The sequence below is a fragment of the Castor canadensis genome, chromosome 13, assembly GCF_047511655.1.
Source record: "Castor canadensis chromosome 13, mCasCan1.hap1v2, whole genome shotgun sequence".
Taxonomy (NCBI): domain Eukaryota; kingdom Metazoa; phylum Chordata; class Mammalia; order Rodentia; family Castoridae; genus Castor; species Castor canadensis.
The window spans coordinates 68,565,234-68,580,131 of NC_133398.1; the positions used below are offsets into that span (position 1 = coordinate 68,565,234).

The following is a 14,898-nucleotide window of genomic DNA, read 5'->3' on the forward strand; positions in this document are numbered from 1 at the left end:
AAAATACATTTTGTATGAAAAGAGCATAATGAAACCTACTAAAAACTTCTTTTAAATGGGGGAAGAGGGAGGGAGGTTAAGAAAGAATAATGGAGGAGATAAATTTCATCAAGGTATATATTATATGCGTATGTGGAAAAATCACAATGAAACCCCTTTGTACAATTAATTTATGATACCAAAAATAGAAGGATTCCAATAGAAGGGACTGTTGTCACAGGGGATGACAGGTCCATATGTGTTATTACCTTCAATGACACTCCCATTGGGCAAGACCTGGAGGTGGAGGACAGTGATACTGAGGATCCTGACCTGGGGGGCCCAGGCTAATGTGCATGTTTATGTCTTAGTTTTTAAGACAAAAGTTTAAAAAATAAAAAGAAAACTAAGACATTTAAAAACAGAAAAAAGTTCATAGGAAACAATATAAAGAAAATATTTTTGTACAGCTATACAATGTGCTTGTGTTATTATAAAAGAATAAACATTTATTTTAATTTTAAAGAAAAAAATACGACTGTAAGAGCAGAGGATGCAACTCAGTGGTTGGGCACCTTGTTAGAACATGCAAGGCCCTGGATTCGATCCCAAGCATGCACACACACATACACCCCCCACACAAAAAATGCAGTAAACTAAGGATAATATATTATTGAAGAGGGAAAAATCCTTTTAAATAAACTTAGTGTAGCCTAACTGTACAGTATTTCTAAAGTCTACAATAGTAAACAGTAATGTCCTAGGCCTTCACATCCACTCTCTGACTGACTCAGAGCAACTTCCAGTTCTGCAGGCCCTGTTCATAGTCAGTGCCCTATTATGGTGCACCCTTTTTATCTTTTATACAGTATTTTTACTGAATCTTTTGTATGTTCAGATATGTTTAGACGCACACTAAGCATCGTGTTACGGTGGTCTACAATATTTAGTGCAGTACCATGCTGCACAGGTTTGTAGCCTAGGAGCAGTAGGGTGTACCACTCAGCTTAGGTATGTAGCAGGCTAGACCATCTAGGCTTGTTAAGTAAATGCTATGATGTTAGCACAGCCGCAACACTGCCTAACACAGTTCTCAGAACTTGCACCTCTAAGTGGTGCATGATTGTTTGCTTATTCTCCTTCCCTTTTTCCTTTTTGATTCCTGAGAATTGTGCTCATGGTGGTTGGAATAGTGATATTGGATCAATGCAACCAGGTCAGGATTAAAGGAACAAAGATTTCCCAGAGACCCAGAGACACAACGGGCATATTTGCCTCTGGGTTCATTCTTATTATTTTTTTAAGCCATCTATCAAGCCATGCAACCAAACCCTAATCCTTCCATAGCATTTCTTGTCCACATCCGTACTATCATTCACGAGTAATGTTCCTATCACAAGCAGAGTAAGGTAGATTGAGAAAGGCAGCAAAGAGAGGATAGAAATATAGGCTTAATAATGGTTCCTTCTCTTAGAAATTGGGGCCTCATTGGAAAAACATGTGTTTACAAAACAGCTCCAAGACAAGATGAAAGCATTGATGAGAGAAAAGGAAACTGAGGTATGGCCACAAACTTACATTCTGTTTGTCTGAGATCAGTTCTCCCCAGCTCTGTGAGATGGATATTTAATTCACAGTGCTGTGAATTAAGACTCAAAGGTTTTTGCCTAGCACAGGACAGCTAATGTGCAGGTGTTTCTTATCACTAGCAGTTCTGTTCTTCTGTGGGACATAACTGTTTCAGATAAAAGTCACAGATCTGGTCCCTTAAAGCCAATCTACTGCAAATGTTTGAGAAAACCAGCAGACTCTACAGTGCATATTGATTACTAAGGGAGGGAGAGTCTAAGCAGAAAGCCTTCGGATTTCCTGCCACTTCTCAGCATTTGCAGCTGGGTGTGCTGGCATAAGAACAGATACTACAGAGACAAGCACAGACTGGAACTCTTGTGTTATGTGCACAATACTCTAGCTGGTCTCCCTAGTATCACCTACTCCCTGCTTTAAAGGAGAATTCTATGCTTTGTGGCTAATTCCCAGGGAGATAAAAAGTTGGTCCACGTAAAGATGAGTTACCTTTAGGCATTAAATACACTGCTTTTAAACCTCTATCTACCACTCTGCTCTCAAGAGCCTAGCAAGCTAGGACTCAGCTATAAAGCAATGTGGTTTAATGACATTTCTTACTAACTATTTATTTATTCTATAAATATTTTATTGGGTATAAGATACTAGGGAGTTACAAAAGGAACAAAAAAATGAGAGTAATTGCTGTCAGAAAGTCTCACCTGATTGTTCTTATACCATTAAGCCAGTGAGGGACCTGCCTGCCTCCTCTTCTGGCCCCGATGTCCACTGTGTTCTCAAGATTCTCAGTGCCCCCAGTCCCTGTTCCGGGGGCCATTAGCTCTAGTTCTATACCCCACTACCTGTGAGGACTCTGAGAGACTATTCTGAGTACTTTATTTGAAATAGTAGATAAAGAACAATTTGCAGTTAGAGAACACAGATACAAATTATACTTGGAAAGAATAGTTAGGTTGTAGTTAGAATATAATGAAGCCTAAAAGACTGAATTTTTAAGGGCTTTAGCTACCAAAACTGAAAACAAATATATTGACATTGAAATGTACATAGTCACAATGGTAACCATATAATCAGACTTGGGTAGGAACTTTTCTTTCCCCTTTGTGCTGCTGGGGATTGAACTTCGGACCTCATAGGATAGGGACTTAAACAATGTCAAAAGATAGTTTTCCACTTCAAGATTACATATCTGGAAGAAATCCTTCTCAAAAATGAGTTTTTAAGCTACAGATTTTAGAAACTTAAGCTGGCCTGGAGTTAAAAACCAGCATACAATATGCTAAGGTCAATATTCAGAGACCTTAAAGGGGTCTCTGAATTTAGTTGTAATATACAAGCTATCAACAGTAAGAAGTTATATTAAAGTCTCAGAAACTATGTACAATAGTGTATTTCAAGCAGGCTCATAACAGACAGGCATTTTCTTTCTCAAAAAGGAGTGTAATTTCTACCTTTTCCTATCCCAGATGTGCCCATTTCATCCAAGCTTCTGCCTGTTTGTCATAAAGCTGTGTTTTACCATCCTACATACACATGGCAACTGACATTAGAAGTACTGTGTGCAACTAGAACACCCCTGCTTGTCTAAAAGAGGAGGGAGCCGAGGGTGGGAGTGGGAAGGCTAGCTAGCTTTATAGCAGATCCTTTAAAGAGAGGCAGGTAAAGACCTTAAGCTTTATGGCCATGCCTCTTAGTTTCCTAGTTTCCTAAGCACTTTGCTTTCAGAGACTGCTCCTAGGCAGAAAGTGCTCCCTAGGTCTGTTTAATTCTCTGTTTCACACAGAGCTGGAAGAGCTCAGATGCTAAATTGAATGCTGAGACCTCTGCCACCTGACCGGAACACTGTGGGTTTTCTCTCCTGGTTCCAAAAAGATGCTACCTTTCTACCTCTGGTACTTACCTGGGACTGCTGCTCTTCACAGGTCCAGAATTTAAAGTTAAGAGTTAAGAAGCTTTTGGTTTCTAAGGCTTTAGGGATTATAGGATTGTAGACCTATAGTGTATTCCCAATTCTGAAAGTTAAATCTCAAATTCGCTATTATATTTTCATAGAGGGGACAAGTTGAGCTTGAAATCATCTACACCAAGATCCTTTTAATTCTTAGGCTAAGCTAAAGCTACTAACACCCCAACAAGGAAACTTGGCAATAGAAGCACTAGGCATTCTATATCCCAGGATCTATCTGCTCTAAAATGTGAAAAACTGGAGCAAATTGCAGTTTTTAGTGGGTTTCTTAAAGACATAGTGTTTCACAGGAAATGCTTTGGGGCTAAACGGGTTGGGGAAGTGGCAGGAAAGGCCAGGGGGCAGTGACACTGGATATTCCACCTCTATTTCAAGGTGGAAAGACTTTCTTTTGAATACTGGAGTTTAGCGTAAGAATTTGAAAACGGTTCTCTTGCTTTAGAAAATTAAACTGCCTAGGTTTCGTTTTAGCTCTATTATTTAGAATAAACACCTTTGCCCCTTTAGGTCAGTGGTTGGAAGTCCTTGTGCCTACTCACTTATGTGGTTCCGTAAATTAGTAATGGATACACTCCTAAACGTGTTCAAGAATTACTTTTACTGTCACTTATGTAGATAAGACTATGCAAATTTACTTAGGGCGCCCATATTGCTAGAGCATTGCCTACCTAAATATTTAACACCGCTACCAACACAGGTTGGCTGCTCACTGGCTCCAAGAGACAATGAGACATTATGGTACACAGAAGTCAAAAAGTCAGTTTGCCTAATTTATCCCCTCAAGGGTTAATATGGAAGAACAACACGTGAGCTTCACTAAAACACACACACACACACACACAAAACAAATCTGCATAGATCTTACAGTAAATACCAAGACAAGATTTCAGAATGAGCTATAGATTGCCCTGTAGGGCACTGAGTAACATCTTGGCAGGAGTGCTCTGATATGAATGCCCAGAATATAGAGGAGATGTCTCTAAGTGTCAGGCTCAGAATGTACTTGAACCTGCACAGAGGGGCTCATGCTGCCACATTCTGGGTCTACCAGAGCCAAGCACTCACGTCTTATGCCCTTCCTTGTCACTTGAGTATTCCTCTGCTGGAATTTCTTCAGTGCATTTGTTTTGGCACTTCTGGGACCAGCAAGGCTATTTATTTTTAGCCTAGTTCACTTCTACTGCTCACTACTTTAATATCAATCTTTCTATTCATAAGTTAAAACTCCTTTTAGGACAAGCAGGTTTCTGAGTCAGCAAAGAAGTTTTCCTACAGGAGAGGAGGTTTGTCAGAGGCAAAACTGCAACAAGGTACTTAAGGAAGAGGTTCTGAGTTGCCAAGTACAAAGAATGTTTTCTGGCCTTAAAGTCAGCCTTGGAAGATATAAGCACCTGTTTAGAAGCAACTAAAAATGGTTATATTCACTGAAACAACTGAATTTTACAGTTCAATTGTCAAAACAAAATTTCCATTTGTGAATGATTACAATAATCTCTTTTTTTGGCAGTACTAGGGTTTGAACTCAGGGACTTGCTCTTGCTAGGCAAGCACTCTACCACTTAGGTCACACCCCTAGCTTTTTAATTTTAGTTATTTTCCAAATAGGGCCTCGCTTTTATGTCTGGGCCAGCCTGGACCACAATCCTATTTATGCTTCCTGTGTAGTTGGGATGACAGGTGCATGCCACCATATTCAACTTTTTATTGGTTGAGATGGAGTCTTGCAAACTTTTTGCCCAGGCTGGCCTTGAATTTCCATCCTTCTGATCTCCATCTCCCTAGCAGCTAGGATTACAGGCAAGAGCCACCATGCCAAGCCTGGTTCAAACAGTCTTAGGAATTATGGGTAAATAACTGAATGCCTTTTGTTTTTGGGCAAGTATTGCTCTGTGACTTCATGACTCTTAACTCATTTAAACTTTCACTTGTACATGGTCAGTACTCTTATCCCCTTTTATATTTCAGGAAACTGTTTGGAGAAGGGAAATACAGTAACCTGCCCCAGATTATCCTGGGCAGAGCTAGGGTTTGAATGCAAGCATACTGACTCCCATACTATGTTATTGTGCATGCAAATAAACAAAAGCATTCAACTCAGGACTACATACTTCTAGAATATTTATTAACTTGGAATTCCAATAGTAGATCCTGCTTAAATTAATCCAGAATTAAGTAGTTTCACTTATTAGGATAGTACTCTTATAATCGTACAGCTTTATTGTTGAGATAGAGCCCAACTTCCCTTTCCCATTCTAGTTCTTTAAAAATGCTGCAAGAATTTCCTTAGCAGGTCTTTTTCTTGGTTTTCCTATTTAGGGCACATAGGTCAAGTCAGCACAAAGGCTCTCAATATGATCAACGTTGGAAGGTATTAACTTCTGTGGATGTACACTTAAGTCTGTAGCTCTCCAGCTATGCATCGAATCCCTGGAAGTCTTGTTAACAGAGAGAATGCTGGGTCCCACTCCCAGAGAATCTGATTCACTGGATCTAGCTGGGGCCCTAGCTTACGTTTCTGAAAAGTTAATGTTGACGTTGCTGGTCTCAGACCATAGTTTGAGACGACTGCACTATTTAGAAGCTATAGATTCTACACATGATGGAAGGGGCTATTTCATTTTCAAGGTTATAATACTGTGTATACTAATAGTCCCCGTAAGTCTTCATGTCTGTCACTGAGTGGACATAGGAGATAAATGCTAGTCTTTTAAAAGAGACATTTTGGTGATAATCTGAGTAAAGCTCTTGAATCAACTATGTAGGCAAAATTTATTTGTATGCCTTAATAGGCATGCGTGGTAAAGCAATTCTTCTAAAATCTTCCTGTCTTCATGTGTCCTACTTTTAACTGGCTTCATCACTTACTCTAAGTCAGTAGCCCAGAAGTGAGTCCAGATTCTTCTCCCCTGACATGTGGCCATCAAGCCTAGGCCATGTCTAAGCCCTCATCTCTCACTTGATCTAAATTTAAGTCACCTATTCCTTTGCCTCCAGGCTGTCAAATTCTCTATCCAAATCAAGACAGTGATTTAAGCATCTTAGAATGGCCAGAAGAGCCATTTCCTGGCTTCCCACTGTCATTAGGATTGAATAGAAGTTCCCTACCAGTTTCCCCAGACTTTTTCCTCTTGGTTATTACCCACCATCTGCTCAGGCTATACCAACGAAGCTAATAGCTCCAAGGAACCCCTTTCACTTCCTATGTCTCTGCCTGCCCTCATAGGTGCTTTGTCTCCATTTGCCCATGTTTTCCTGTTCACTTATCCACCATAAGTAGGCTCAGGTGGTACCTTTTGTATGAGGCCTTCCATGTCTTTTAGAAAAGAACCAGGTGTGGTCTGGCTGCTTTCTCATACTTCCATGTGGCTGTCCCATAGCCATTATGCCTATCTTACTGTTTCTACCTGCAGACATAGATACTCCCCAAGGGAGAACTGGGAATTCAACTCAGGACTTGGTGCCTAACATCCAAAGATTCTCTTGGCCCTAGTGAATAGTCCTGGCTGCACTTGTTCATTTATTAGTTCACTAATAAAGTATGTCTGAACTATAGACTTTTATCAAAATACTCAAGTTCTTTTCTGAACTCGAAACCACGACCACCTGTTTTACCAGCTAGAATTCTTTGAAAGACCAGGTTATAAATGCTCCTGCCGCCTATGACTCTGAGAGTACTTTCATCTCGTGTTTGTGGCACGTTATCATTAATGAATAATGCATGTTCACACACGTGGCTGTCAGAATGAGTGTGTCAGCCTCACTTCCATGTGAGGAGAAAGATCCTGACCCATGAGTAACATCAGCAACAGCTGACTGGTAAGGTTAGACATTTGATGTATCAGATCTGGATTTTACTTCTGACATTTCACTGGTCTTTGGTAATATTGGCAGAAATCTGTTGTTGTTTGAACCATATCACCTTTGCAAGATCATCTACAGAGATGGAATAGCTTCTGGCTTTGTCATATTAAAGTCTAAGTTCTTCATGATTTTAGGAAACTTCATAAACTATAAGTCAAGCAGTATGTGGGAACTCTAGCAGTCTTTAGTTGCTGCTATCTGCCACATGCATGATCGAGTATTAAACACTGAATCTACTCACTCCAATTCACATCTGCTATCCCAGGCTCTTTGAGTCACTGATTTCCAGGTTTGACTTCCCCAATAGAAGAAATGCCACAAAGGGACCAACTCAGTGGTCACTGCATTATTGTATATGCTTGGCACCATACAGTAGGTGCTCAGCAGGTGGACATCACATGGCCTCAGCAGATGTACAAAAGAAACTGGCTTCAATTTAGTAAACCTACAGATCAGTTAATAACTTAGACATTAGGAAGACTTTTTAAGAAAACTAGAGATTAGAGGCAGTCTATAAAATAGGAACCCTATTTACCTACAGTGTTTGGGGAAAATATTAAGTTATAACACATGCAAATGTTGATCATTATAGCTCTGTCATCTTCTTTGCTTGGCAAATTTCCCTAGTCTCCACCACCAATACTGTATCTAATACATTAAGACTACTGGCCACCAGAACCAATCCAGATGACCCAAGTAAGTGCTAGGATCTGCCAGTCTAGCCAATGATCCCATCTTATAATGTTGCCCTTAAAAGTTATTTCCTAAATATTAGGTAAGACATACTCTCTCCCCTACCCACATAGCATCTCTACAATACAAAGTAGGCAAAGGCTCTCTGAGGAAACATTAAGACATTTCTAGGAAAATCTCTATGCCTAGTCTCATAGCACCTAACAGGCACTCTATTGCTTAATGGTTAATTGAGACTTCAAAATAGCCAGTGGGTCCAGTGGGTCCAAGTTCTCTCAGAAGACTTCAAGTGAAGGGAAAAGTGGACTACGTTGAAGAAATCACCTGACATCTCATTTAGCACATACAGTGTGGTTAGTGTGTCTAATTCAGTATGAACAGTGTTTAAAGTTTTTATTGCAAACCAACAGTAAAGAGTAACAAAGAGACACTGATTTAAATTTTAAAACTTCAGAAGTAAAATTGAGATGTTTTTCACTTACAAAGTGAGATTCTTCTAGAGCTAGGTCATACTCTGTCTGCCCCTAGCTACCACTCCTCAGGTTTTCCTCTCTTTAGCTGGGGGTAAAAACTGTTACTGGATTACTTCTGCTCAGTAAGTACATCTCATCAGTAACCTCAACAGAAGGTTGTTGGACTCTTTGTCTTGCAAGTAGTCTGTCCTGCTGTGGCTTAAGCACTCCCTTGGAAATATAACAGAAGGGTACAAACTAAGACATACAGCTAAGTATGTGAAGGGCAGTTGCTTAGCTCACCATGAGCACTCTCATAAGGCAGGTACACGTGTGATAAGCACCATTACGGACTTTATTATAGCCCTAGTGCACTTAATTTCTTATAGGCTAGCATGTCAAGGTGGCTTTCCAGAGGAAGAGCAGTATTCAAAGTGAAACTAACTGCGACTTGAGGCAGGTAACTGCCTCATCTTGACACTATTCCCTCTACTGAGAGGAACAAGTTTATTTGCATTCTGTGATAAATAGAAAATAGCTTAGGTATTTACTATGAATTGTTTATATTTCTAAACTATGTACTAAGTCTTAGGGTTGTGGGGTCAAAACCTGAAGCCATATGGCTGGGTACTATCTGTGCCCTTGATCTTTTTTATTGTTGTTGTTGTTGTTTGGTGGTACTGGAGATTGAATGCAGGGCCTCCCACTTGCTAGGCAAGTGCTGTACCACTTGAGCCACACTCCCAGTTCCATGCCCTTAATCTTGATCTTAAGGCTAGGCTCTACTCTAGGAATTTTGTCTTATTGGTTTTATATCCCTCCTGGAACAGAGTGGGGAGGATTGTAACTACTTTTCATTTTCCCAAAAGTATGTAACAAAAATACCCGAGTGAAGTCAAGTACATGGTTATTCAATTTTATAAAAGTTAGACACACTTCCAATCAGGTCTGCATTTCTTTGGAGGATGGAGGTTGCCAGTTTTGCTAGCAATGTTTAGTATTTAAACAGTCATTATTTGTTGTACTGAAGACTTCACATTTGACAGCTCTGCTGAACTTGGCCTTTATATACACACTTTAGGGATCTGGAGACTTGAGCAATAAAAGCAAAGAATCAAACTGACACAGGACAGGAACTAGGAGTGAGAGGGTGATTCTGGGAACAAAGTTGCTCCAGGCTTCAAGAAACTGTCAGTGCCCTGTAGTTGGTGACCCCTTTTCAAAAACATCCCTGCTCACATGCTTATTCTGGAACTTGGATGAGGATTACCATCATCATCATATCTTCTTTGATGCTATCTGCATAAGTCAAGTGAATTTTCTGGTTCCCTGTTGTCAGGTCTAATAGGGTTGCCTGTTAGATCAACACACTCCGCACAATAAGAGAAGTTTCTACTCTTTTCATAGTTGCTAGTCCTATCTGAATAGCTCTCCCAAAACTCTGGTTCTTCTAGACTCTGGCCTTGAAGGACATATGGTCCCCAATCTTAATCTGCACCTTGGTTGGAAGAAAATGTCCTAGAAACGTCAGGTATTTTGAAATATGGTGATCTAACGTCTCTTGCTAGCCTTAAGTTTCTTTCCACAGTCTTAGCGCACACTTTCCCTGTCCCACAGTATTTTGGAAGCACTGTGAGTGTGTGAGTTGGGAGTGGGGAAGGATTGGAGAGAAAGGGTAAAGCATAGAAGACTAGGGTCAGCTCACGTGTTCTGGGATTTTGAACTTAAGACAGGGGCCAGTCTGGATTGGCTGAGGGTCAATACCTGTCTTCAGGTTTTCTCCAGTTCAGCAAAGAAGTGTTTCTTTTCCTTCGGTGAATTTCTCTTTGCCTGGGCTTTTGTTTTCTACTTTTCACGGAGAACCACTTATTTACATGTCACAAGGGATCCTCAGCTACCTAATGCAAAGTGAACATATGGCTTTGACTAACTCATTGCAACAGCTGAAGTGAATTCCTAGCTCTTTATTAAAGAAAAGTAAGCCTCTAATGTAAAGTTATTACTTCTTCAATTCCAAGAATATGAAAGGACATACAGCAAACATGAATGTTTTCTCCGACCTCCCTGCATAATGGCTCGTAGTTTCTCGTATACCTTCGTGTTTTGAAATGTTGCAAAAAAAAGAATGCAATGCAAGTCATGGCACTGCTCTGAGAGATCGTTTAATAAGTTAGTATTACTCATCCATTAATGATTAATGTTAGCGTCTGAAAATTCTTGTAAACAGGGCTTCACACATCAGATTCTACTTTCACTACACACTTGTCTTTTTCAGAGTCCAGGCAGGAGAAAGCATTTGAAGGAACAGCCCGGCCACAGCCCGTCAGTCTTTTACTTTCCCTTAAAGATAACCTTCTCGGTGTGCTAAATTAAGAGTCCGCAGAGTCAGGTGACCATCCTAAACGCGATCCCACCGCCAGCCAATCGCAGAGCGCAGAAAAGCCCGTCCCAGCTTCACACGCTCAGGACAGTGGAACCAAAGGGCAGGGGGCATTCGGACACTTAAACACCCCATGTATGGCGCGACAGACTGCTTGACTGCACACTTGAAAGTTCGCTCTCACTTCGGGAGACACGTGACCGCAGGCAGATAGGCCTTCTAAGCCACCAGGCGACAGGAGGTAGGGATCTGGAATGGGTATTTAGGACCGGAGCAGCTTTTGTCCCAACTCCCTAAAACTGACTGGCAAACAAGCCCCTAGTGTCACGTCTTAAGATCATTTCAAGGACCCGCCAAGACTCTGCCCAAACCCTCTCAGAAGAGCTTCCTGTCGCCTGTCCAGGAAAGTTGTCTGACCCACGTAGGAGAGTGACTGAAGACGGGGCTCCCAGGCTCAGTGCGGCAGACTCAGGGGACTCGACGGTAGTCACCCCCGCCCTTCCCAAAAGCCACAGTCACACTCGCTCACTAGAGAGCTACTCTTTTGGTCGATTGTTTACAATGAAGGCTAATTACAGTCACTACATTAGGACTCAGTTTCTCTGAAAGAAGCCTCGCTGGGAACTAATCTGATAAGTCTGTGTCGTCCTCCCCCCCCACCCTTCCCCCGTTCTGTTACCTGGGAGACCCAGGAGATTTCCAAACGCCACCCGAGGGGTAGAGTGAGGGGAGAAACACTCGGAGGTGAGTCCAGTTTAAAGGACACCCCCAAGTCAGAGAACCGGTCGGGCTCCTAGGGAGTCGCAGTCCGGGTGCGCACGCTGCGCACTTTTCGTGGCTCCGCGGAGCCTCCTGGCTGCCGCCCATCGAACGTGCGCCTGCTCACGGCTGCCGGAGGACTCCCTGCCCCGGCCGGCACCTGGCGGCCAGCGTCGTCAGAGGCGCCCACTTTCATCCACCGTCCACTCTCACCCTGCCGAAGTCCGAGGGGTGCGCCCTGGGCGGCCACGCACCTCTCGGCCAGGCCCTGCTCACCGCCTCCTTCCTAACACGCCGCCTGGCAGGCAGAACCATTGTTCAATGGCTCAGAAACCCACATGCCCCCAGCTCCTGTCAAGGGGAGCGAAAAACGAGGCAAAGCAGGATCTGGGGAATGGGGTATAAGGGAATGAACATTAGTTCAGGCGAGGCTTTAGGACACCCTAAACCCCACTGTCCCCCAAGCCCGGCTCCCAGTAGCCGCGGCGCTGACAGCTCAGAGGCGCCACCAGGGTGGGGAGGGGAAGAAGGCGAGGAGAGCCGACAGGCGCCTCCTAGGAGGGGGTGGGGGGTGGGCAAGAAGAGACTCGCGCCTCGGGCCCCCCAAAACACACGCACACACACACACACACACACACACACATCGGGGCGCCTCGGCTAGCTCCAGGCCGTCTGCGGAGAGGCGCGTCCTCACTCACCGGTTCCACTGGCTCTGCTCTCCCGGGGCGCCCAGCACAGCGCGAGCAGCAGCCAAAGCGCCCAGCGCGCGGACGTGCCCATGGTGCCCGCCTGGATGGTGTCGCCGCCGCTGCCGCTACCGCCGCCGCCGTTCGCTCCGCACAACAAGTTACCAGCCCTTCCAAAAGGAGGAAGGAGGTGGGGGCGGGGAGGGGGAAGGGGAAGAGGAGGGGGAAGGAGTTAGAAGGGGGAAAGGGAGCGGAGGAGAAGAGGGCACCCCCTCCCCTACAACTTGCACAATCGCCCTCCCCACCAGCCAGAGCACCCACCCACCCACCCACCTCCCCCGGCTGCAGCAGCGGTGCAAGTCGAGCCTGCGGGCAGAAAATAATGCAGGCGCTGCAGAGGAGGGGTGGAAAGGGGAGGGGAGGGTATGGGAGAAGGGGGGAGGGAGAGGGAGTGGGGAGCGGAGAGCAGAAGAGAAGACAGAAGAGAGGAGCTGGCCGCGGAGCACCCACACTGGCGGCGGCTGGAGCGCGGGGTGAGCAGCCGGGAGGGGGCAGGAGGGGGAGTGGTCAGCGGGGGGCGGGGGGCGCGGTGGCTTCAGCCTTGTTTCTCCTCCACTCGCTCCTTTCACACGCACCAGGCAGTCGGCTGCCTGCGCCCGGAGTGAGCAAGTGTGTGTGCAAGTGTGAACGTGCGTGAGTGAGTGGCAGTGGCCGTGGCTGTCGCCGCCATCCGGACTGCTCCAGGGGCCCGGCAGCTCCGCGCTTCTGCCCGGGGCTCACGGGGGCCCGGGGCGGCCGCTGGTTGGCTCGCGCACCGCCCTCGCCTCCAATCCCCTGTGCCTGTCCTAATTTCCTGATCCAGGGAACCTGCAGCCGCAGCAGCTGTGCGCTCCCTACAGTCATTACTGTACCCTCCCGGCAGCCGCCAGCAGTAAATGCAGCAGCAGCAGTTAGCGCTGATGCAACTATTGCTGCGGTTGCCACCGCCTCACGCTAAGAGGGCTTGTAGCTGGAGGGGGGACTTGGGGCAGCAAGCATCTCTCTACCACCCTCTTCTGCTTCCCTAAGAGAGGCCGGTACAATGAGGCCGGTAGGTAGCGTCTTCCTCGGACCTCCTCTCTCCAAGTTGAAAGTAATGAAGAGGAGGGGGCCCAAACGTTTGGACTGGTCTGATGTAGGGTTCGGAATGCCTATCTCAATCGCACGATCAGATGTCATTTTACTAAAAATTAAATGTGTCTTTAAGTGAGAGTGTGTGTAAGAGCGAGCGCTCCCGCGGTTGTGGCTTGTCCTCTGTAATAGAACAAGACTAAAATAACCCAGTCTGGGATGAGGAGGAGGGAAATTGCTAGCACAGCTCTGCATTCTCTCATCAACGATTATAGTTAATTGCTAATTGCACAAAATGATAGTTTGAGGGCCTGTAATTAAAAACTTAACCTTTTCTGGTTTGGAGGAGGGGGACCCCGGTAGAATTTATTCTTCTTGATATACTTTGTAACATTCAATTACAAGGCTTAAGGAAGAAAAGGAAGTGAAAGTAACGCTCTTAGAAAGGACTGATTTTTTTGTTTTTGCCTGACAGTACTGAGCCTATAATTTTTTTGTGTGTGTGTACTTCATTTTCTGTGCACTTTCCTCTGGTTGCCCTGTGTTGTCAGCTCTTGTCTGTGAAGCATCTAACAAGAGTAGTACACTGAATTATTTCCCCTTTTAAAATAGTTTGCATCCACGTTTAAAAAAAATTGTTTTGTCTTGAATGAATCAACTTTGGCAGATTTTAATAATATCATGTCCTGGCTTTATACTATTGGTCATCTGAGAAGTAGTGGACACCACCTAGTTGTGTTCCTTCACTTTGCCCTGGTTCTTCTGGTCATTTGTCAAGACTGGCCTTTGGAAGGGATGTTTATTTAGGAATGTACTGTACCCAGGAGACCAGAGAGGTAAGGAAAAGTTCGAGTCAGGATACCTTTGCAGAATGCATACAGATTGTGACTGATAAGCTAACATTCTGCACTGTAGTTCAGTTTCAGTGCTATTTTGCCCATCCTGTGGTTACATGTTCAGTACAAACTGTAGCAGCCACACATATGCTGCATACTAAACATCTAAAATCCATGCCCCTTTGTAATGTCAGGTGCACCCTGGTAGCGTTCACCTCACAGGCACTGGTATAGAGAGTCAAACCTTAGGCGCATGGTGTCTTCAGTGTTCTTGTGGTTCAGAAAGGCCATCATCACTTAACAGAAGATGAAAGGTGGTAGAAGACATGAGTAGAATCAAATGAAAAAGCATACCATTAAAAAAACAGTCATTGGTTTGTTTTTAATGTTTTACTCAGAGAGAAATGTACGCTACAAGCTAAACATTGATATGGTACAATGGACTTATCTTTTACAAACACGTATTATGCTTTCTAGCATAAATAAACTGTTGGTGAACTTAGTTTCAGCTCTGTGCTCAATCCTGTAACTTTTTTAGTTGAATCATTTGACTGCTTTTGACTGGCTGTGTAACCAAAAAATCACTGGG

General features: G+C 44.1%; 1 protein-coding gene across 6 annotated transcripts in view; it reads right to left on the minus strand.

The window, feature by feature from the left end:
* Vldlr (very low density lipoprotein receptor) overlaps window positions 1–13,135 on the minus strand; it is a 32,932-nt gene extending 19,797 nt beyond the window's left edge. For 3 of the 6 annotated variants that reach the window (XM_020164360.2, XM_020164359.2, XM_020164354.2), the window contains exons 1-2: window positions 12,999–13,134; window positions 12,376–12,533 (exon numbers count right to left, since the gene is read on the minus strand). In XM_020164360.2, the coding sequence (XP_020019949.2) occupies window positions 12,376–12,533; window positions 12,999–13,093 (253 nt within the window). In that variant the 5' untranslated portion in view covers window positions 13,094–13,134. Of the gene's footprint in view, window positions 1–12,375; window positions 12,534–12,998 lie in introns of all 6 variants that reach the window. The other 3 variants (XM_020164356.2, XM_020164355.2, XM_020164357.2) reach the window with 2 other exon arrangements.
* Window positions 13,136–14,898: the final 1,763 nt, after the last annotated feature.